This window comes from Nansenia antarctica, assembly GCF_963989245.1.
Source record: "Nansenia antarctica genome assembly, chromosome: 12".
NCBI lineage: Eukaryota > Metazoa > Chordata > Actinopteri > Argentiniformes > Microstomatidae > Nansenia > Nansenia antarctica.
In genome coordinates this window covers 2,559,920-2,583,325 of record NC_137682.1, presented here as the reverse complement: position 1 = coordinate 2,583,325, position 23,406 = coordinate 2,559,920, and the positions used below count along the sequence as shown (strand labels likewise).

General features: G+C 43.2%; 2 protein-coding genes across 2 annotated transcripts; both read right to left on the bottom strand.

Annotated features, from left to right (window-relative positions):
- Nucleotides 1–3,771: 3,771 nt before the first annotated feature.
- emc4 (ER membrane protein complex subunit 4) lies at nt 3,772–7,640 on the bottom strand. Its single transcript, XM_080543451.1, has 6 exons — nt 7,500–7,640; nt 6,284–6,432; nt 5,650–5,764; nt 5,052–5,205; nt 4,491–4,651; nt 3,772–4,185 (listed from the first exon to the last, which is right to left on the bottom strand). Exons 2-6 carry the CDS (start codon nt 6,385–6,387, stop codon nt 4,150–4,152), a joined length of 570 nt encoding a protein of 189 aa, XP_080399577.1. The 5' UTR covers nt 6,388–6,432; nt 7,500–7,640; the 3' UTR covers nt 3,772–4,149.
- Nucleotides 7,641–8,032: 392 nt separating this feature from the next.
- Nucleotides 8,033–20,399, bottom strand: cyld3 (cylindromatosis (turban tumor syndrome) 3; the record flags this gene model as incomplete). Its single annotated transcript, XM_080543139.1, has 15 exons — nt 8,033–8,496; nt 9,219–9,426; nt 11,253–11,371; nt 11,865–11,973; nt 12,541–12,742; nt 12,944–13,007; nt 13,197–13,288; nt 13,892–14,014; nt 14,696–14,837; nt 15,088–15,253; nt 15,892–16,379; nt 16,940–17,045; nt 17,246–17,728; nt 19,440–19,715; nt 20,220–20,399. 15 exons carry the CDS (start codon nt 20,397–20,399, stop codon nt 8,312–8,314), a joined length of 2,943 nt encoding a protein of 980 aa, XP_080399265.1. The 3' UTR covers nt 8,033–8,311.
- Between the last annotated feature and the right edge of the window lie 3,007 nt (nt 20,400–23,406).

Sequence of the window (23,406 nt, the reverse complement as noted above, 5' to 3'; positions counted from 1 at the left end):
AGTTTAATAAATCTCTTCTTTGATTTTGAAACAGTGTAGCGTGGCCTTAATTTGTTATTATTACAGTACATTTTTGTGTTCGCAGCAATGGCAATATGTTTTATTTGGTTGGTAGATCTTGTTGAGCTGGTAATTTGAAAAGTAGCTCACAAGCCTAAAAAGTGTGAGCACCCCTGGGCTACGGTAAGGGTTAAGATTCGGTTTGGCTAGCTAGGTGGCTAACTGAAATGTTGAGTAAGCATTAGGCGCAGCAGTCACTTTGTTATTCAGAGACAAGACAGTGTGTGTAACAATAGACAAGTGCATTGCATGTATTTCTTCACTGCAAGCATTGGTCGGTACGGTTTTAATAAGATAGCTAACCTTAGCCATGCTAGTCAATGAATGAAAAGGTAACAACACTGATCAATGTCATGTGAAAGACCTGTTCAATGTACGTCACTCAGTGACCTGTATTGATGACAGAAAAAAACGAGGTAGGGGGTCATCCCTATGTTCCCACATTTCTAAGTAATCATACTGTAAAGGCAGGAATCTCTGTAGGCCTATACTGTTACGGCCAATGCACATGGTCGCACGACAACATTCGATTCTCAATTCTTTGAATTCTTTCAATTGGTGTGAATGGAGAATCGAATGTCGTCGTGCGACAATATCGCATCGCCGTGTGCATTGTCTCATTCAAAACAATGGAATCGAATTCGGCGGTGCGACAAAATCGCACGCCGTGTGCATTGGCCTTTATAGTAGAGGCTGTTAGACCAAAATATAGCGCGTTGACTTCAGTTCATGCAACAAATGTCCCCTTTGGCATGCAAGTAGGGTGATAGAAAAACTTTTATCCAAAGACACAAGTGAGATCTGCTTTTTTTTCAAAATGGCCGCCAACAATACATCAGAGCCCATTGGCAATTACCACACCCCATATATTTGCTACTGTTATAACTATAACTACACATTTGGCGTCAAACTGTCTGTGTGAATGCCTGAGTTTTGTCTTTCTTGCTCCTGCTTTTCCTGTAGTACAGGTAATATGTGCACAATGTTAGGGTAATCGTTAAATCGTTTTCATAAAAGCACGAAAGCTTGTACACTTGGACAGTTTGGGATCCTGAACATTTTCAGACGTGGAGGCTCCCGCGCAAAAAAACGCCTCCTAGCGGCCATGGCAGCCATTTTACTTTCTGCCATAGCTAGGCTTTTTGTGTCATGTCTCCCAAACCAAACATGATAAACACCGAACAAATTATGTCTAACACCGATGTTTTGAAGGTCAAGGATTACAATGATAACCATTATACAACATCATAAAGTGTTCTGGTGAATAGTTAATGGAGAAATCAGTGATGTTGTGAGAATAAACGTTAACCTGAGGTAATCTGAGGCGACACAGGCATAGCAGGGCTGAGGTAACATGCTGCTCCCTGAGGTAAATCACGCCAAACGCTACTTCACACAAGTTCTTGCTCGTGTTTGATTTCTGTTTCTTTCTATCAGAAATAAGAGTTTACAGGGCTGAGGAGGCTACGAAGTATTACAATGCCTGAGAAAAGAGAACATTATACATTCGTCGACGTCAACAATGTTACTAGAGAACTTCTAGTTAAGTAGACGTTCGTGAACATGTTGACTGCAAATCCAGTTGAATGAAACATACCAACACACTAGTTTCTTCTTTCGCGTCCGTAATATTCATTCAAACACTGCGGTTTGGCGGGTTTATTTCTACACTAATGTAATGTAGGCTACTCGTCTGACTGTCTGTCGCCAAATTCATTCAAAAACATTCAAGTATTAAACATTCACCAGTAAAAAGGTTTTGAAGAGATACTCACGAAGTGACGCTTTCTGTTTCCTCTGCTTGGCTTTATACGGGGGGCGTGTCGATCATCTGACGTCAGGCAGGGGGGTGTTCCTAGAAGGGAGATTAGAGCCAATCCTGGCTGGTTTTTCTAATTCGCGATTTCAACTTGAGTTCCGTTCCATGAATGTGGCTCAAATAATTCTCTGGTTTAAGTAAGACATGTCAAAAATGTCTCACAGGCGAAAACTAAATCCCGAAGTGTCTTTTGGGAAATATTAGTTCCCACCTTTTACGAGATAGATAGATAATTTGATATTTTGATAGATAGTTTGATTGTGTGCTAGATAGATAGATAGTTTGATAGTGTGCTATATATATATAGATAAATAATAAAAATAAAAATAAAATCAACTTCCATCATCAACGTCACAAAGGCGTGTTTGGCACAGGGGTTAAGGCAGCCAGCTACAAGTCCAGTTCAATACTTGATTTAATTTTAAAAAATTTTTTTTACATTTAACCAAAGCCTTCATGCAAATCAATTTACAATATATACATTTGTCTAAGTAAGCGAATCATCTATCCATCAGTAATCATAAGAAAAAAGTATCTATGCCAAATCCAGGGTCCAGTTAAGAACATCATTTACTAGTCAGAAAGGCTTCAAACACCATTGTAATCGTGTCAGTTCTCGTAAATTAGCCTACACCATCATTTTATACATACATTTTTAGATTAGATTCAACTTTATTGTTATAGAGTACAAGCATCATGTACATGTACATTTTCAAGCCTGCAAACTGTGACACTTTAAAATAATGTGAAAAAATACTTTTGTGCAATATGACAACCCTAGTTGACTATCTGTGCAGTATAGTACAGTGGATTGTGTACATAGCCTTTATTGATGTAAACCAGCTCCTTACCTTCTTGTGATTTTATGCTTTTATGCTTTTTCTAAAATGTGTTTTTTCCCCTTTCCTAACACCAGGGGAGCCACCCCTCCTAAATTTCGTTGTTTGGTACCTGTACTGTAGCAATGACAATAAAGTCTATTCCATTCCATTCCATCAGACAACGAAATGCAGTAAAAAAAAAAGTGTGTCAGAAGAGGGATTTGAACGACCGTCTTAAAATGACAATCTGATACCATGGCAGCAGTTAATACCACTATGCCATCGTGACAATATGACTATATATAGCCTGCTGCTCAACCTTTGGTCAACCAGCTGGCTGCCTTAAACCCTGCACCAAACACACCACTGTGATATGGTTGATGCAAGTTGATACACATACCTATTTCTTTTTACACCTTTTTATCTATCTATCTACCTATCTACCTATCCAACTATCTATCTATCTATATCTATCTAGCACACTCACTATCTATCTATCTAGCACACTTATCAAACTATCTATCAATCTTGTAAAAGGTGGGAACTAATATTTCCAAAAAGACACTTGACGGAACTGTCGTTCGGGATTTAGTTTTAGCCTGTGAGACCTTTTTGACACACATCTTACTTGGTAAATGGACTGTACTGATATAGTGCCTTTATCCAAAGTGCTTTACAGCGGCCTTTCATTCACCCATTCACACACCAATGGCGGCAAGCTACCAGGCAAGGCACCGGCCCGCTCACTGGGAGCAATTTGGGGTTCAGTGTCTTGCCCAAAGACACTTCGACATGTGGCCAACCGGGGCTCGAACCGCCGATCTGCCAACATTGCGATCATTAGACGGCGGCTTTACCCCCTACGCCACAGCCGCCCCACTTAAACCAGACCGTGAAGGATTGGTTGCATAGCAACCAAGCAGCGAATTATTTAAGCCACATTCATGGAACGGAACTCGAGCTGAAATTATCGGGAATTATCAAAATTAGTCTCGATTGTCTCTAATCGCACTTTGTGGAATAGGGCCCAGGGAGCATACATACACAAATCAATCATACACTTGTTTTCAGATTTTTATTTGACAAAAATGAATGCAGGAAATTACAAAATCTTAATTCAACCTAATGTCATGTGGAGTAAGTTAATATGATAAAGGGCCCTTTCAGTTCTGTCAATGCAATACTCCATTGTTTGATGGGTTCTGATTCACTTGTCCCCCAATCATGTCTACAATTTGATCCCTTGTTAAATTTCATAAGTTAAAACAAACAACAAAATGTACACATAAAAAGCTCCAGGGCTCCAAAAACAAAACGAAGATAAGCTGCAGAACGGATGTGGTAGAGGAGATTTGACCAAAATAAAACTACACTTCTCAATTAATAATAGTTAATGGAACATATTAGCATATCTAATATATATATATGTGTGTGTGTGTTCTGTCCTCTTCACAACACCATCCCTCCACCCATGATCTCCATCCTCTGCAGGGAAGACAAGAATATTATTTAACCAATTGCATCTTTTCATTTTACAAGTGGAATATATATACAGTATATATGTTACGGTACATGTGGGAAAACTAGGGTTAGGGTTAGGTGCTAGGGTGACTTGGTACATGCTGGCATGTCTAACCCTAACCCTAATCCTAATCCTACCCCTAACCGTAGCACCCTAGCACCTAATCTTAACCCTAGTTTTCCCACATGTACCGTATTCCCACATGTACCGTAACATATATATATTTTTTTATATTTTTAAATGTCAATCAATAACCATGAAGTTTCACCTGAGGTGGTTCTATGAAGGCCAGCCAATCGGACGAGTGTGTCGGGAGCAGTCCCATAGACTGACATTTGTAGATGGCCAACGCTGAGCCCAGCAGGTTCCCCACCAGGTACACCAGGCCCTGCAGCCACTGCTGACTGGAGCTCTCCAAGAGCTTGAAGGCTGAAGACAGAACGGAGTGGTTATAGTACACTTATAATGTCACGTAAGGCCTGAACAGATCCATCAAATAGTTGAATTACAAAACATCCTCAATAAGAATTGTCTGTTTTTTTTTTGTTGCTGGTATGTTTTATACACTTGTTTAAAATGTTGTATAAACTGGTTTGTTTTTTATATTGAAAAACAGGAAGGGAAAAATGTGCTGGTTGTAGTCATAGACATAAGTCAATGGTTCTAGCCTGCAAAAGCTATAGCCAACCTCATTTATACAAAACCACTGGGTTATAGGGTCACAACTCCACTTGGAAATTGCTAAACGTCACGTTTGACGTCAGACTTAACAACCGAATACGTGTATAGTGGACACTAGCATATCAGTGGACAAGCCAAGGCTACTCACTGGCAGACATGGACATGAGTGCTTGGATAGGCCTCCAGGCCATCATGGCCACCATCATGATGGGGAAGATGGAGATGGTGTTGCCAGACATGTACATGATGAACAGATTCATGGGGATCTGCTTCAGAGGACCCAAAGCCACGTCCCAGCACCGCTGTTAGGTTAGAGGAGGAGGGGGAGAGAGGAGAGGATAGGGAGGGGTAGAGGGAAGAGGGACAGAGGGACAGGGGAAGAGGGAGAGAGAGATAGAAGAGAGGGGGAAGGAGTATTGGCCATCAGCTTCAGAATATCACCATCATATTTCAAATGTACATACGTGTTTTCTTCTCATCAGTTAATGCGCACACACGTCTTAATAATAATAATAATCATAATAATAATAATAATAATAATCACTTTATTTGTATAGCGCTTTACGTCAAAGTGCTTTACAATAGGTAAGCGACAATTTAAAACAGCTATTTAAATTTTAAAACACACATAATTTCACAGCACACATACACAAGCTATGACATATAGACAACAGAAAACAGGTGGGTCTTCAACTTGGTTTTGAACACTTTCACTGAGCATGCCTGTCTGATGTCCAACGTCTTACCTTCTCCACCAGGTTCCTGTCTGTCTCCTGGACGCTGGTGTCGGGGACGGGTTTGTCTGAGTATCCGATAGGGTACACCACGTCCCCCTGCCCCCCCTGTCTGTTCTCACGGCCCCTAGCAGACAAGGACAATAAAGGTAGACCCATTATCTTCTTGTGCTTTGTGACAGAACTTTTCTGACCCCCTGGGGTCACATGGTAGAAAAAAATATATTTGATGTGTGAATCCGTTCCCTCGGTTTAGTAATTCGTTAGGGTTAGGCCCTACGAGCCAGAACGATCGCAAGGGTTAGGGTTAGAATCCTTGCGATCGTTCTGGCTCGTAGGGCCTAACCCTAACCCTAACGAATTACTAAACCGAGGGAACGAATTACTAAACCGAGGGAACAGATTCACATATCAACATTTTTCTACCATGTGACCCCAGGGGGGCTCCGTAGTTTTTTTATGCAAATAAATGTGATTGCTTGTGGTGCACCCTCTCATAGTATCAGCCTGTATGACAATACACCACCTGACCCTGTATGTCTAGTGGAGGTGATTTAGAAACACACTATTGTGATTAGGGAGACCCTGGTTCACACCCTGCAGCCTGTCACATAAGGTCAGGTCAACTTTAGGCTTTAACCCTCACCTGGTGTTGCCCAAGCTCAGCTCCAGAGCCCATTTCATCCTCCTGGCTCCACCCGCCCCTCTCGTGGACAGCGCCCCTCCACCTTGTCCCCCAGGAGACGCCATGGCAACCTTGCACGCCGCTGATCAACCGCAAAGAGATCCCAGATGCTGCAAAGTGAGAGGAGGAACAACAGAGAGTAGCTAAGCAGCCGTCAGTTACTTGCAACCGGTGACAACGACAACCAAGACACTTTAGTTTACCCTACTACTACACAGAGTTACAGGTGCAACTCAATTTTTTTTAATATCGTGCAAAAGTTCATTTATTTCAGTAATTCAACTTAAAGGGTTAAACTTAGATATTATATAGACTCATTACACGCAAAGCGAGATATTTAAAGCCTTTATTTGTTATAAATGTGATGATTATGGCCTTACAGCTTATGAAAACCCCAAATTAAATATCTCAGAAATGTTTAATATTACATGAAATCAATAAGAAAATGATTTTAAATACAGAAATGTCAGCCCTCTGAAAAGTATAATCATGCATATGTACAATGCAATGAGTCTATATCATATTTAAGTTTAACCCTTTAAGTTGAATTACTGAAATGAATGGACTTTTGCACGATATTCTAAGTTTTTGTGTTGCACCTGTAAGTGTCAGGCTCCCAATGAAACCCCAGACAACAGAGAGGATCATCAGCTGATTCTACTGTAAGCTTCATCAATCTTTCATTTATCTTCAGGGGAAAAAGTGCAATAGAAATGTGCAATAACTCTATTCTAAGTGCCTATTTATACATTTTTACAGTATTATTATAGTATTAAAACACCACTGACCTCATGTCTTTTAGCTTGCTTTTATAGCATTTTCGCTTTTTAATTGTCTAGTGTGTAATATTTGTGATATGTTATATGTGTATATGTTTGTGAATATGTGAACATGTTTTCTGTTTTTGCACCTTCAGAAGAACCACTATCATCACTATCATATGATCTGTATCTGTATGACTATCACTGTCATTGTATAAGGCAACTGTACAAGGACAATAAAGTCTATTCTATTATATCAAGCACTAAGATCTACTGATTACAACATGGAGGTTGGTTGAGATCATTGCTAACTAGCTAATCAGCTGTCTAGCATATCTACAATGCACCAGGCCAGCTCAGCTCTGAGGTCTAGACAACATTTGAGGATGAAGATTATGACATGCATTAGTCCTTACCTTATAGAAACGATCCGAATAGTGTTAAGATGTGTTTAATGTTATTGTTATACGGGATTAGTAATGAATAACGGGATAATCCTGAAAATAATCACAGAAATGTGCTAAACACAGCTTGCATCGACGAGCTAAAACAGTCAGGCGCACAGTGATGACGTTTCAACTTCCTGCTGTTGTAGTTGTGTGTGCTGCCCCCTACCGGTACTGGAGTGCAAGTGACCTGGGGGGTATTCCATCAACGTCGCTAAAGGAACATCCAGGCTTGTTTTCGATACATCTCGTGAGATTTATCAAAATAAGCTTGGGTTGTTCTGATAAACATCGCGAGACTTGATAGAATAAGCCTGGATTTTTCTTTAGCGAGTTTGATGGAATACCTGGCTTTTCCATGGCAAAATAACATCGCAACACAAATTGCCATTGACAACACCACACGTTTCATATTTCATTATAATCTGTTTAATATTCCATGTTCCAATAATATTCTGCAAATATTCATTTAATAAAATAAATCATGTGGAACAAGTATTATCAACAACTTGGGTGTAATATAAAATGTATTAACAACTCTACATGTGAAAAACATTTTATGCAATGCATTCATTGTAGCCAACACACAATTGGAAGTGAAATTCTCATGTACAAGGATACAAAAGGATGAAAAGTAAAAGAAACTGAAACGAGTGCAAAAAGGTTTTATGCGTATGTTTGTGTCATTTCGGCAGTGGTTGTTATAGTTACGTGTCACTCACTAGAGAGATGCATTGTTGCTACACAAGTGTATTCGTTGTGTGTGTGTGTGTGTGTGTGTATCACTTGTATAGGCTCAGTGCAGGGCTATGGTAGAGACACATGTAGGCGTCACACAGCAGACGGCGGGCAGGCTCCCTTAAGGAGGCGGGGTCCACCCTACTCAACTCCTCCTCCGATAGGCTCAGGTAGCGCCCCACCTCTGGACACGCCCTCACCTGGGGGATGTTGAAGCCATTCTCCCCACCTGTATCAAAAGACAGTACACAGCAATTCGTGACGTTAGAATTATAAGGTTCTATCTCCAGTTTTGTCAAAATTTAGTTTTTTTTTACGTAATCTGAGGTGTTTATTAACGCCTGTGTAGTGTTATTTTTAAAATGTTGACATTTTTGAGTTAGTAATTAATAAAATACAAAGGTTCCATCTCACAGAACATAATGGAATGTAAAAACATTGACGCTCGATATCTCTGAACTACCCTAAACGGAGATAGAACCTTATCATTCTAACCTCACGAAATATTATAGGATTTCAATTATGTGTTAAACTGGAACAAAATAAAACAAAATAATAGAAATGGGTAAAGAAGAGTAAAACATTTTAAATATTTTGTACTCGATCATATGGAAGATGGAAAACATCACACCACTTGAACAGTTTCTTCCCCAAAGCCACAGCCCTCCTCAATAACTGCTGATCATTGCACCTTGCACTTTACATGTTCTTGCACTTAGTTGTTCAGAATATTTATTCATAATATCCACTCATATTGGTACTGTATAATTTGTCTTGAGTATTGTCGTGTTGTTGTTGTGTGTACTGTAGCTTGTTTAGTATGGTAGAATACCAAATCATGTTCCTAGTGCACTGCACATGGTGAATAAAGTTGAATTGAATTGAATTGAATTGAAGATACTCTACATTGCTTTTAGCAGACTGAGAAATTGAAAAAAGTCCATTCCTCACCTTCCCTGTCAGCCATACTGTCAAAGAACAGCCAGTCTGTGGGGCGAGGGCCGTGCTTGACGAAGCTGACGTAGTGGCTGGTCTCGATGCAGGTCACGGCGAAGAGGGCCAATCGCTGACGAGTGCCGTGCAGGGGGCCGGTCCACGGGCCCCCAGGTACGCTCACCTGACCTGGGCTGTGAGACAGCCTCTTCCTGTGGCTGTGCACCTGGGGGAGGGGGAGGGAGGGACAGAGAGAGGGAGGAGAGGACAGAGAGAGGGAGAGGAGAGGGATGGAAGGACAGAGAGGGAGGGATGGAAGGACAGAGAGAGGGATGGAAGGACAGAGAGAGGGAGGGAAGGACAGAGAGAGGGAGGACAGGGATGGAAGGACAGAGAGAGGGAGGGAAGGACAGAGAGAGGGAGGAGAGGGATGGAAGGACAGAGAGAGGGAGGAGAGGGATGGAAGGACAGAGAGAGGGATGGATGGACAGAGAGAGAGATGGAAGGACAGAGAGGGAGGGATGGAAGGACAGAGAGAGGGATGGAAGGACAGAGAGAGGGATGGAAGGACAGAGAGAGGGATGGAAGGACAGAGAGAGGGAGGAGAGGACAGAGAGAGGGAGGGAAGGACAGAGAGAGGGATGGAAAGACAGAGAGAGGGATGGAAGGACAGAGAGAGGGATGGAAGGACAGAGAGAGGGATGGAAGGACAGAGAGAGGGAGGGAAGGACAGAGAGAGGGATGGATGGACAGAGAGAGAGAGATGGAAGGACAGAGAGAGAGAGAGAGAGAGAGAGAGATGGAAGGACAGAGAGAGAGAGAGAGATGGAAGGACAGAGAGAGAGAGAGATGGAAGGACAGAGAGCGAGAGGGATGGAAGGAAAGAGAGAGAGAGGGATGGAAGGACAGAGAGAGGGATGGATGGACAGAGAGAGAGATGGAAGGACAGAGAGAGAGAGAGAGAGAGAGAGATGGAAGGACACAGAGAGAGAGAGAGAGAGATGGAAGGACAGAGAGAGAGAGAGAGATGGAAGGACAGAGAGAGAGAGAGAGATGGAAGGACAGAGAGAGAGAGAGGGATGGAAGGACAGAGAGAGAGAGGGATGGAAGGACAGAGAGAGGGAGGGAGGATTGGAGCAAGAGGGTTGGAGAGAGTGAGGAAGGGAGGGAGGGATAGAGGGAGATAAATATCCAGACAGAAATAAACAGAGAAGTGAGATGAAATGTGATGAGAAGAACAGTACTGTCTGTCTGCATGGTGCTACCAGATATAAATGGCCAGAGAAGGTTTCTATGTATTCATTGTTTATGTACAGTGCCTTCGGAAAGCATTCAGTATTTTTCCAGATTTTGTTGCGTTATAGACTCAGTTGAAAATGGACACCTCAGAATGACAAAATGAAAACACTTTTTTAGAGATTTCTGTAAATGTATTAAAATTTAAATACAGAAATATGTACATAAGTATTCAGACCCTTTGCTAGGATAATAGTTCATGTATAAAAACAAAGATATTAATTCAAAAATTACATTAACTATTTTTTTTGATTTCTTTTAAAAGTGATTTTCTCTGAGTGGGCCAGTCCCACTTGTAAATCTCTGGAATGTGATCAAGAGGAAGATGGATGGCCACAAGCCATCAAATAAAAGCCAAGTCAAGCAACATTTCATCAAATATTGATTTCTGAACTCTTCCTAAGTTAAAACATTAGTATTGTGTTTTCTTTGCATTATTCCAGGTCTGAAAACACTGCATCTTTTCTGTTATTTTGACCAGATGTCATTTTCTGCAAATACAGTAAATACTCTAAATGACAATATGTTTATTTGGAATATGGGAGAAATGTTGTCAGTAGTTTACAGAATAAAACAGAAATGTTCCTTTTACTCAAACACATACCTATAAATAGTAAAACCAGAGAAACTGATCATTTCGGTCACCCAATTTTTGGTCTCGTAAATAAAGGCTATATACAGTAAATAAACTTTGTTTGATTGATTGATTGATTGATTGATTGATTGATAAAGTCCATGGGGAGAGAGGTGAGATACCTGAGTGTTGCAGGTGTGGCAGTATTGTTTGAGTCGGCCAGGTGTGATGTCTAGGTCTTCATAACACTGTAGACACTCCCACTCAGCCACTGCTTGGCAAATACTACACTGTCTCAGAGCTAAGGGGGGGGGGGGGGGGGGGGAGAAAGAAACAGACACAGACATAGTGAGATATGGCAGGCATTATTACGGTTCATTATACAACAGTTAGTTCCGACCAAGTAATTTGATTGGACAAGAGGCATTCCATGAGTGCTGATATACAGTATAACAGCACTGGGACCTTTAACTATATGTATCACTCCGCCGCACAGATGTTCTACTAAATGACCGTTAATTAGACTACATGTTTGTGTTCAGGTTACTAGGCAACAGTCCGTTTGAAGTTCAGTTGCGGAACTATTTTTTGTTTATTTTTACGATTAAATAAACAAACAAATCGTAATCTGTTGTCGCTTATTACTGTTAACTAATAAATCGCGCTGTAGAACTGTTGTATAAAAGCAATATCACACGAGAGGGAGTGCACGGCTGATATTCAGTATAACACACTCCCTCTCGTGTGATATTGCTTAAATATACGTCACCATGGTAACGCCCCAGAGGTCTTACTGTCGTCCAGCAGGTCTGTGATGTCGATGGTGAGGGAGGGCAAGATGGCGTCAAACATCTTGAAGTCTTTCCCAAACCTGGGCATGAGGAGAGGGAGGCAGGAGGGGGCCTGGGGAGGGGGAGGGGGAGGGGACACCAGATCATCACACACACAGGTAAGTGTGAGCATCTTTATTATCCCCTAGGACAGCGGTTCTTAAAGGATGGAGTGTCCCCAGTGTGGGACTGACTGAGGTGTGTGTGTGTGTGTGTGTGTGTGTGTGTGTGTGTGACTGACTGACTGAGGGATGTGTGTGTGTGTGTGTGTGTGACTGACTGACTGAGGGATGTGTGTGTGTGTGTGTGTGTGTGTGTGTGTGACTGACTGACTGAGGGATGTGTGTGTGTGTGTGTGTGTATGTGTGACTGACTGACTGAGGGATGTGTGTGTGTGTGTGTGTGTGTGTGTATGTGTGAATGTGTGACTGACTGACTGAGCGATGTGTGTGTGTGTGTGTGTGTGTGTATGTGTGTGTGTGTGTGACTGACTGAGGGATGTGTGCGTGTGTGTGTGTGACTGACTGAGGGATGTGTGCGTGTGTGTGTGTGACTGACTGAGGGATGTGTGTGTGTGTGTGTGTGTGTGTGTGTGTGTGACTGACTGAGGGATGTGTGCGTGTGTGTGTGTGTCTGTTACTTCTGCAAACTTGAGTCCAGCGTGGAGGAAGGAGGTCTCCAGCAGGGCCTGGACGCTGGCCACCCTCATGAGCGCCGGGGCGGAGAGAGAGACGGGAGAGAGGGAGGGGGAGAGAGGGACCGGGGAGGAGGGAGAGAGGGAGGGGATGGAGGGAGGGAAGAGCTGGTACAGGTAACACTCCTGAGGCTGCTGGCTCATCGACCTGATGTAGAGGGAGAGAGGAGGACATGTTACAGAGAGAGTGTGTGTGTGTGTGTGTGTGTGTGTGTGTGTGTGTGTTGACCTGATCTTCAGGAGAGGCTGTGTGTGTGTGTGTGTGTGTGTGTGTGTGCGTGTATATATCCGTGCATGTGTTGACCTGATCTTCAGGAGAGGCTGTGTGTGTGTGTGTCTGTGCGTGTACCTGATCTTCAGGAGAGGCTCGACACGGAGCAGCTGGAACAGTTTGTTGAGGAACTCCTCTGGGTCTGACGACAACACAACGACACGTCTGCCTCTTTAACAACAGTCTCACCACACCATAAACACTGCTTTAACAACACACACACACACACACACACACACCTTTCTCCAGTCTCACCACACCATAAGCACTGCTTTAACGACAGACACACACACACACACACACACACACACACACACACACACACACACACCTTTCTCCTGGTTAGTGAAGCCCTTGTCGCTACTCTCAGCCTCCAGCAGCCGCCTCAGAGCCATGGTCTTACTGGCACACACATAACCAAACCTGCAGGATAGACATCAGGGTATATACAGGAATCTTGAGGTTAATTTGAAAGTGACAGTTGGATCTAAGTGACAGTTGGATCTAAGTGACAGTTGACACTAGAACAGCCGTGTCTATGTTACCTACTCAGGGTATATACAGGAATCTGGAGGTTAATTTCAATACCTTTCTAAGACTTTTTAAAGACCTTGTCAATATTTTTCATTTTACATCAGTGACACCTTTAACTTAACAGTTTTAGTTTGCAATAGACTAGACCACTGTCATACAACAGAATTTCCGGTTCATCTTTGTTTATTAATAAAACTAATAAATTCACAAACTTTTACTCAAACTCTTTGGACAGAGTCGAATTCAGAGAAATACCTACAAAATTCATCGTGATAAGACTTTGTAATACTTATTAAGGGTCTTGATTTTCCCAAAATTTATTTATCAACTTTTAATACTTTTCAAGACACCGCGGATACCCTGTACAAGATTAAACATCAAAACAAACTAAATGTTACATTTACCATAAGTGTTGCTACTGTACACCTTAAAGTATACAGTGGGTGTAAAACACACACACACACACACGCACACACACGCACACGCACACACCTGCGGAGGGGGTTGACTATCTCACAGCGCAGCAGGTCCTGAGCCTGACCACAGTGGGCGCCGTCCTGGAGCTCTGAGGGACACAGCAGCACCCAGTCTACTGAACTACAACATGAGAACAGACTGAGAGAGAGGGAGGGGGGAGGGGAGGGGGGAGAGAGAGAGAGAGAGGAGGGGAGGGGGAGAGAGAGAGAGAGAGAGGCGAGAGGAGAGAGAGAGAGACGAGAGGAGAGGAGGGAGACAGGCATCAAAATCGACACAGAGCAAAGTATTCCTTTTCCTTATATAAGATATAAGACAACCACCTACAACTAAACAAACCGACCTCCCAACATATTTTCCCACAAACTCTGTTGTCTAACTGTCGGTTTAACTGTCTGTATCGCATGCATAAATACAACGCAAAATAACACATTCCACTTTCTTTTACTTTTTTCTCTCTAAATCTTGAATTCACTTCATCAGTTCCTCAACTTTAACCATTTATTTATTATTATTATTATTATTATTATTATTATTAAGTAATTTTAAGTAATTTTAAGTAATTTTAAGTAATTTTTTCTGAGTGGCAGTCCCACTCATATTTGTCTTTTTAATGACAGATATAATATAGATTATGACAGGAAGGATGGGTGAGAGAGAGAGGAGGGATGACATGCAGGATATGTCCCCGGCCCTGCGGTTACATGGTCAGCGCTTAACCCACTACGCCACCTAAGCGCCCCTTATTATTCTTTTCTAATGTGACATAAGAGTCACCAGGAGTGAGAGGGTGAGGTGTTGCAGGTGGAGGTGTAGAAGCACCTGAAGAGTGATGCGTCCAGGTAACAGGAGTTGAGGTGCCCCTGGATGCCCCTCTTCCACCCTTGGTACACCTCCCTGGCCTCCTCCCCCTCCACCGGGGGGGTGTGCTCCTCCACGCGCTCGCTGCCCCACTCTGCAAACGCTGCCGAGGAGAGGGGGGGGGGTTAGAGACTGTGCGTGGAGGCAAATGTACACATTTTGTACACATGCACATGCACATCCGCACACACACACACACACACAATGCATGGGACATAAATACCAAATGCATACATACATAGAAATGTGCAAGGCTGTATATACTGAGAGACAAAATACACAGATACACACAAACACACACACACACACACACACACATAAACACACACACACACACAGACATAAACACACACCAATGGAGTTGCACCTCTCCACCTGGTTGACAGGCGTCTCGGGGGCGGGGAACCTGGAGTCCCGCCTACAGTTGCGGAGTTTGACAAACAGCCCCTTGTTGCTAGGGCAACGGAAATGGCGTTCGCCAAGGTAACTGCCGTCTGTGCCAGCAGTCAACTCCTGGTCCTGAGAGAGAGAGAGAGAGAGAGAGAGAGAGAGAGAGAGAGACAGGTTACATTATACAGGTAAGGTTAAAGGTCATAGAGACAGCAGTCAACTCCTGGTCCTGAGAGAGAGAGAGGCATGTTAAAGGTCATAGCCAAGCTACAGAGGAGCTGTGTCTACGTTTGTCTCTGTAACCAAAACACCTCAGATCAATTAGATTAGACTTTCGATTAGACAAGAATTAAGGACGAAAGGTTCTAGCTTCGTCGATTTCAACTCTAAAATGTACAAGTGTTTACTTCATCTCAAGTAGTGAGTTAGCATACTACGGAGCCCCCTGGGGTCACATGGTAGAAAAAAATTATTTGATGCGTGAATCCGTTCCCTCGGTTTAGTAATTCGTTCCCTCGGTTTAGTAATTCGTTAGGGTTAGGGTTAGGGTTAGAATCCTTGCGATCCTTCTGGCTCGTAGGGTCTAACCCTAACCCTAACCATAACGAATTACTAAACCGAGGGAACGGATTCACACATAAAAAAAAAAAATTCTACCATGTGACCCCAGGGGGGCTCCGTAGCGTACAGACGGCTGCAGACAAACAACTAAACGCAGAGATGCACTGACACCATGAGCCCGAGGGGCAGTGACAGAGTTACCGTACCAGCTCGATTCCCGCCACCCGCTCTGGGACGCCGCCGATCCTCCCGATCCAGCGAATCACTCCAAACAGGGGCGGGTCGTTTACCTCCACCATCGACCCCACCTCCAACTCAAACTCCAACCCCGCGTCCCCGTTCTCCTCAGCATCATCACCACCTCGACCCGGAGACTTCAGAGGAGAGGGAGGGGCAGGCGCACCGTTCGAGGGCTGTGGCGGTTGGTCCGTGACTGTTAGTGGAGAGGGCAGGAGGGCTTGGGGTTTGTTGGCGGGAGGGGTCGGTGGCAGGGGTTTGTGGGTCGGTTTGGGGAGAAGTGGGGGCGGAGGTTTCAGGGCCAGTTTGGCAGAGAGGAGCTGAGGGGGCATCAGAGCCATCTTGGGGGCGGAGCTAGGTGGGCTTATGGGGGGAGTTTTAGGAGCGGGCGGCTGGGTGGGTTTTAGGGCCGGTTTGAGGTTGAGGAGGGGTGGAGGGTGGCGGTGGGACTTTGGTTCTGTGGGTAGAGGGAGGAGGGAGAGAGGGCCATGGAAGTCAAGCCAGGACCAGGAGGAGGGGATGAAAGGAGGACAACATGGGTTACAAATAAATCATTGCTCCATCCAAAATATTCAGGGAGGAAGTTGACATAATCTGGCTGGCCCTCTTAAGATTTTCTTTCCTTACATACTGTTAACATATTAGAAAAGGACAAAACTGGAGAACACTGTCAACATATCAGTCAGAAGACCCTCATCTCACCCTCATCTCACCCTCAACGACACATCGTGACGTTAGAATTATAAGGTTCTATCTCAATTTTTGGTCAAAACTGAGTTTTTTTACATAATCTGATCCATTAGGTGTTTATTAATGCCTGTGTGGTGTTATTTTTAAAAATGTTGACATTTTTGAGTTAGTAATTCATAAAATACAAAGGTTCCATCTCACAAAACATAATGGAATGTAAAAACGTTGACGCTCAATATCTCTGAACTACCCTAAACGGAGATAGAACCTTATCATTCTAAACTCACAACGTGGTAAAACTGAACTGGGTCTGAAAGCGGGTCCTACCTGGAGACACCTTGGAGATAGGCAGCATGTGTCCATATAGGGGAGAGGGGATGGAGCACAGCTTCTCTCCCTTATAGGAACCATCCCAGTTACCCACCGCACTATCCTGTACATTAACACACACACACACACACACACACACACACACGAGATGAACACTCGCAAACATGCTTCCGCACAGATTGTATACTAGTACGTACATTATGCAAACGAACATGTCAAATGAATGGTGCCTGTCCACATATAACACATTAACTAGGGGTGTTATTCATAATTCATACAAGCAACGACCTCCAGATTACTGACCAGCAGGATTCCCACGTACATCCCAGAGGAGGCCCGACCAGGCAGGGGCCCACAGTAGCGCACCTCTCCCCCGTGGATGGTGTCCTCCAGGGGGAAGCAGACCCTCTGGCCCACCTGGAGGGGAGGGGGCGACGCGGGGCTTCGGACAGCAGGGACCGGGGCGGACGTAGGCGCCAATTCTGCCGTGCGGGGGAGCAAATGACCGGGCGGCGGCTGGTTGTGGTTGTGGTTGTGGTTGCGGTTTGATTGATGGTTGTGGTGTTGGTTGTTATGGTGACTGTTGTTGTTATGTTGATGGTTGTTGAACTGGTCCCTTTCTCTTTCTCGCTCTCGGTCTCGGTCGGGATGGTCAGTATGGACACGGGACAGGCGGGGAAGTGTGATATGATTGGCTGGGAGGAAGAGGGCGCAGGCCTCAGGGCAGAGGAAGAGCTGGTGGCCTTTGTAGGAGCCGTTACTGGTCCCTCTCCCCATCCCTGAGCCCTGAGAGAGAGAGAGAGAGAGAGAGAGAGAGAGAGAGAGAGAGAGAGAGAGAGAGAGAGAGAAAATGAATCTCCAATTCGTGACGTTTATATTATAAGGTTCTATCTCCATTTTTGTCAAAATTTAGTTTTTTTACATAATCTGATCCATTAGGTGTTTATTAATGCCTGTGTGGTGTTATTTTTTTAAATGTTGACATTTTTTTGCTTGTAATTCATAAAATACAAAGGTTCCATCTCACAGAACATAATGGAATGTAAAAACTTTGACGCTCAATATCTCTGAACTGCCCTAAACGGAGATAGAACCTTATCATTCTAAACGGAGATAGAACCTTATCATTCTAAACGGAGATAGAACCGTATAATTCTAAACAGAGATAGAACCTTATCATTCTAAACGGAGATAGAACCTTAGAATTCTAAACTCACGAATTGACATCAACACATTATTTACATGAAAGTCTGAGTTAGATGTATTGTGGTTTACTTAATACTGTTCAGCACTTGGTTACATTCAATGCATGACTTGTGCTATATAGGCTAAATAAAATGATGAAAGCCGCAAATAACAAGTGCACGCATCAAAGGTCTAGCATTAGGCACGTAACATCCATATGCTGTATAAATAAAGTGATCGATTGATGTATGTGCCCATTGCGTGCGACCCAACCATTCAGCGCAAGTCTTGTGCTATAAATAGCCTACACTTGATAAGTTTATTATGCATCAGCTCTTTTTATACAAGCTAAATGTACACAGATGAATAACGTATACATGCCATATCTTGGATGCAGACGTAATGTAAGTGGAGAGAAGATTGATCGGGAGTTGACAATACTACTGATTACCGAATGAATGAAAATTAATGAATTTCTATTATTTTACAGTGCTGTCTCACTTATATTTAATCATTTTCTGGGTCTACCAATAACGCGCATGCCCAGTGTACCTGAATACGCGGTTCCATGTGGCCAGAGATTCTTTTGCGCGACGATGAGAAAACGCTTGTGTGGCCAGAGATCGAAAATTGCGTCTCGTTGTTGTTTTGTCGTTGTGTAGCCTAGGCCTAAGGCTGAGTTGCAGTTGTTGTTTTTTTTAAAGTTATTTTTTCTGAGTGGGGCAGTCCCACTCATATTTTTTTTATTGACAGATACAGTAGAGATTTAGACAGGAAGGATGGGTGAGAGAGAGAGGAGGGATGACATGCAGGATATGTCCCTGGCCGGAATCTAACCCTGCGGTTACATGGTCAACACTTAACCCGCTACGCCACCTAAGCGCCCTGAGTTGCAGTTGTGACGTATGGGGGTTTCACGCAGATGTTTTGACCACAGTATGGCCTATGGGGCTCCGCTCCGCCCTGCTAGTTTGCAAAAAAGAAAACTTTGATTAAAACTCTGACACTCTGTGTTTTCACTGCAACCGAAGTCTCTGTTGTTCTCTCAGACTCGTACAGTAGTGACCCTGACTCGTTTTTTTCAACCACGGCAAACACATCAAACCCTACAACAACAATGTCATTTTTTGAATCCGGGTTAACCAAAAAACTGCGGTTTTGTTTGGGAACGGATTAATCTACAGATTAATCAATGACAAAATAATTATTAGTTGCAGCGGCCCTTGCATGGAAATTAGGATTCAGCCCTACTATTACTTGTAAATGACTACAAATACAAATCATTATGAGGGACTACAAATACAATGGTTACCTTAAGCTGGACCCCAAATAACACAGCGCTGCTTCCTCTGGTCAGTGGTCCACGGTACCTCAGCTCCGCCTCGGCCATCTCCCCCGGTTGGCCTAGCTGGACCCACAGGGGCGTGCCCAGCGGCAAGCCGGCCAATCGCTGAAGCTGCCTGGGGTTGCCGAGCATCTTAAGGCGGGACTCTGGATCAGACACAGGCTCCAATAGGCCACTCAGATCGCTGGGCACCTCGATTAGAAACTGCTTGTCAATCTTGACCATAATACCATAATCTAATACCTGAGAGGGGGATAAAGAGAGAGAGAGAGGGAGGGAAGGAGAGATGGATGGAGAGAGGGAGGACAGATTATTGAAATGTGAGAGAATAGGAAAGATTATTATTGAAGAGAGGATTGAGAAATCCTGTGTATTCTAGGAGGGCATATGGAGATATTGGAGTAGAGGAGAGAGGGGACATTTTAAAATAGGAAGCGCATTGTTTTTCTTTTAAACCACAACATGCTAGCTTTTTAAATCATAATACTGTTTTTTTACTATTATTTTTAAAGGACTGGACTTTTTAAATAGGCACTACATTTTATAAACACTGTTATATCTGTCTGTTTTTATTGTATGTATTAATGTATGTGACCTATGTGTGTTTTTAATGTGGAAACTGTATTCATGAACTGCACAAAGCCTGTCAAAGGAGAATTTCTGTCACTGTGTGACAGACAATAAAGCAATCTTGAATCTTGAATCTTGAGTATGAATGGAGGGGGTTTGAGATCCCCCAAATCTTACCTTCACCCACAGGTGAGGGTCTCCCCTTCCCCTGCCCCCATCTTGCTCCTGACAGATGTTCCCCTGCAGTAACCGGATGGGACCCTCCAGATGGTCCTGGACCTTCAGGTCAGATGCGATCAGATACATCTTCTGCGGGGGTCGCCGCCTGCTCCTGTGTTGTTCCTGGGCTCCAGACATTGTGTGTGTGTGTGTGTGTGTGTGTGTGTGTGTGTGTGTCTACCTCCTTAAATCCTTATAAGGTGCTGCCTTGTCTTGTAGAAAGGGCACCCAGCATCTGTCCATCAGACTCACCTAGGTGCTAAACAGGAACGAGCAGGTAGGTGAATTATTCAACTAATAAGCAGCATTTAGTCTTTTAGTCATAAAGTTAGGTAGGTTCAACAGGTGCAAAGGTAAGATCCTAGAGAGTTATGGGCCTAGTAAGCTAAGGACACATTTCCAACCATGCATGAACATTTCCGCAGATCAGATCAACGCACTTTGTCTACCTGGCGATTCTTTCTTTCAGGCCTACTATTAGCCTACTTGTAAATGACTATAAAACACATACAAGTGATTATGAAGGACTACAAATACAATGGTTACCTTTTCAAGCCTATGACTTAATAATAATAATAATAATAATTATAATTATAATTATAATGACTGATAAAAGTACAGAAAACCGTGACAAAACCAAACGGATGACACTCTCGGTTTAACACACCAACAACACGAATATAATTGCATAGGATTTGGGTTTTGATCAAGTTAACATAACATAAGCACTTAACTTACCAACTTTATTATGAACTTTATGAACAGGAGTCAATATTTCCCCCAACTCAACGCTTTGCACCGATATGATAAGCCCACGCCCCAAAACAGGAAGCGAGGAGACAGACAATGATGAAGACCAATCATGAGCGAGGAAAGTTTAAAAGGGATGTGGTTGGCCAATAGTGGTTTGTAGGCGTGGCTTCAAAGGGGGCGGGGGGGAATTCCACCGTCCATCCTGCGTGTAGGAAACTGAAATGAAAGCTTTTAAATAGTCACAAATGTATTGTGTTCATAGTTGCTAATAAGTGAATTATCGCTTCAAATAATGTTTATTAATAAAGGCATTCACATGATTTTGTTGAACTTCATCCTGAAAGTAACACATTTTTACATTCACAGACACATATCCTGTACACAGCATTGTAATTTCTTCATTAAACATTATTATGTGCTCCAGCAAATATTCATCAATGCCCTAATTCATCAAAGGTTATCAGAAGCGGTTACTATAACCTCACACACCATTTGATGTGTACGTGTAGTCTCTACAATGTATTCAGAATCAGAATAGAAAAAAATATATTAATCTCTTTATAACAACATTTTTGTATGCATTGTATGTATTGTTATTTAATAACAAGCATATATACAGTAAAACCAGAGAAACTGATAATTTTGCAGTGGTCTCTTAATTTTTCCAGAGCTGTATATATCTGAAAATATATTATTACACATTATACAGTATTGCATTACATGGCACAACAGTGGGAATTATTCACATGTGTAAAGGCTCTTTTATGTGTAAATCAATTTCTCTGGCAGTAATAGTGGCAATAACATAGAAATTAAATTAATTAGATTATTTTTTCTAGAAGATATGCATAGAATTTATTATAATGTTATTTATTTCTAGAAATACAAACTATTTCTATAGGTAAGAGCCTCTTCGTAAATGGACAGCACTTATTTATATAGCACCTTTATTTTTAAGCGCTTTACAACGGCCTCTCATTCACACACACATTCACACACCAATGGCGGCAAGCTACCATGCAAGGCGCTGGCCCGCTCACTGGGAGCAATTTGGGGTTCAGTGTCTTGCCCAAGGACACTTCGACATGTGGCCAGCCGATGAACCGCCGATCTGCCAACCTTGCGATCATTAGACGGCGGCTCTACCTCCTGCGCCACAGCCTCTTCACTCATTGTAATGCAGGGGAGGCTGGTGGAGGTGGAAATCTGAGGGCGGGCTCCTTATAATGCATGGAACGGAATCAGAATGTTTGATACCATTCCTCATTCCATTCCATGCATTCCATGTCTACCTCCACCAGCCTCCCCTGGTACATTGACAGCCCTTTCTTATAGCACCTCAAACATCCCTTTATTTACTATTCAGGAAGACACAATGGTGTATTTCCTCATCATACCCTGGAACTTCCTGTAAGGCTCATCTCTGAGTATCAACTTCCTGTAAGGCTCATCTCTGAGTATCAACTTCCTCTAAGGCTCATCTCTGAGTATCAACTTCCTGTAAGGCTCATCTCTGAGTATCAACTTCCTGTAAGGCTCATCTCTGTGTATCAACTTCCTCTAAGGCTCATCTCTGTGTATCAACTTCCTCTAAGGCTCATCTCTGTGTCTCAACTTCCTCTAAGGCCCATCTCTGTGTATGAACTTCCTCTAAGGCTCATCTCTGTGTCTCAACTTCCTCTAAGGCCCATCTCTGTGTATGAACTTCCTCTAAGGCTCATCTCTGTGTCTCAACTTCCTCTAAGGCCCATCTCTGTGTATGAACTTCCTCTAAGGCTCATCTCTGTGTCTCAACTTCCTCTAAGGCTCATCTCTGTGTATCAACTTCCTCTAAGGCTCATCTCTGTATCTCAACTTCCTCTAAGGCTCATCTCTGTGTATCAACTTCCTCTAAGGCTCATCTCTGTGTGTATCAACTTCCTGTAAGGCTCATCTCTGTGTGTCTCAACTTCCTGTAAGGCTCATCTCTGTGTGTCTCAACTTCCTGTAAGGCTCATCTCTGTATCTCAACTTCCTCTAAGGCTCATCTCTGTGTCTCAACTTCCTCTAAGGCTCATCTCTGTGTCTCAACTTCCTCTAAGGCCCATCTCTGTGTATGAACTTCCTCTAAGGCTCATCTCTGTGTATCAACTTCCTCTAAGGCTCATCTCTGTGTCTCAACTTCCTCTAAGGCTCATCTCTGTGTCTCAACTTCCTCTAAGGCTCATCTCTGTGTATCAACTTCCTGTAAGGCTCATCTCTGTGTATCAACTTCCTCTAAGGCTCATCTCTGTATCTCAACTTCCTCTAAGGCTCATCTCTGTGTCTCAACTTCCTCTAAGGCTCATCTCTGTGTCTCAACTTCCTCTAAGGCTCATCTCTGTATCTCATCTTCCTCTAAGGCTCATCTCTG

What these genes read in the sequence shown, in the direction of transcription:
- emc4 (XM_080543451.1), bottom strand. Translation starts at nt 6,387, where the DNA reads ATGGCGTCTCCTGGGGGACAAGGTGGAGGGGCGCTGTCCACGAGAGGG. An exon ending in CTGAGCTTGGGCAACACCAG is followed by an intron (nt 5,765 to 6,283) that starts GTGAGGGTTAAA and finishes CTTGTCTGCTAG; the next exon opens with GGGCCGTGAGAACAGACAGG. An exon ending in CCTTCATAGAACCACCTCAG is followed by an intron (nt 4,186 to 4,490) that starts GTGAAACTTCAT and finishes TCTTCCCTGCAG; the next exon opens with AGGATGGAGATCATGGGTGG.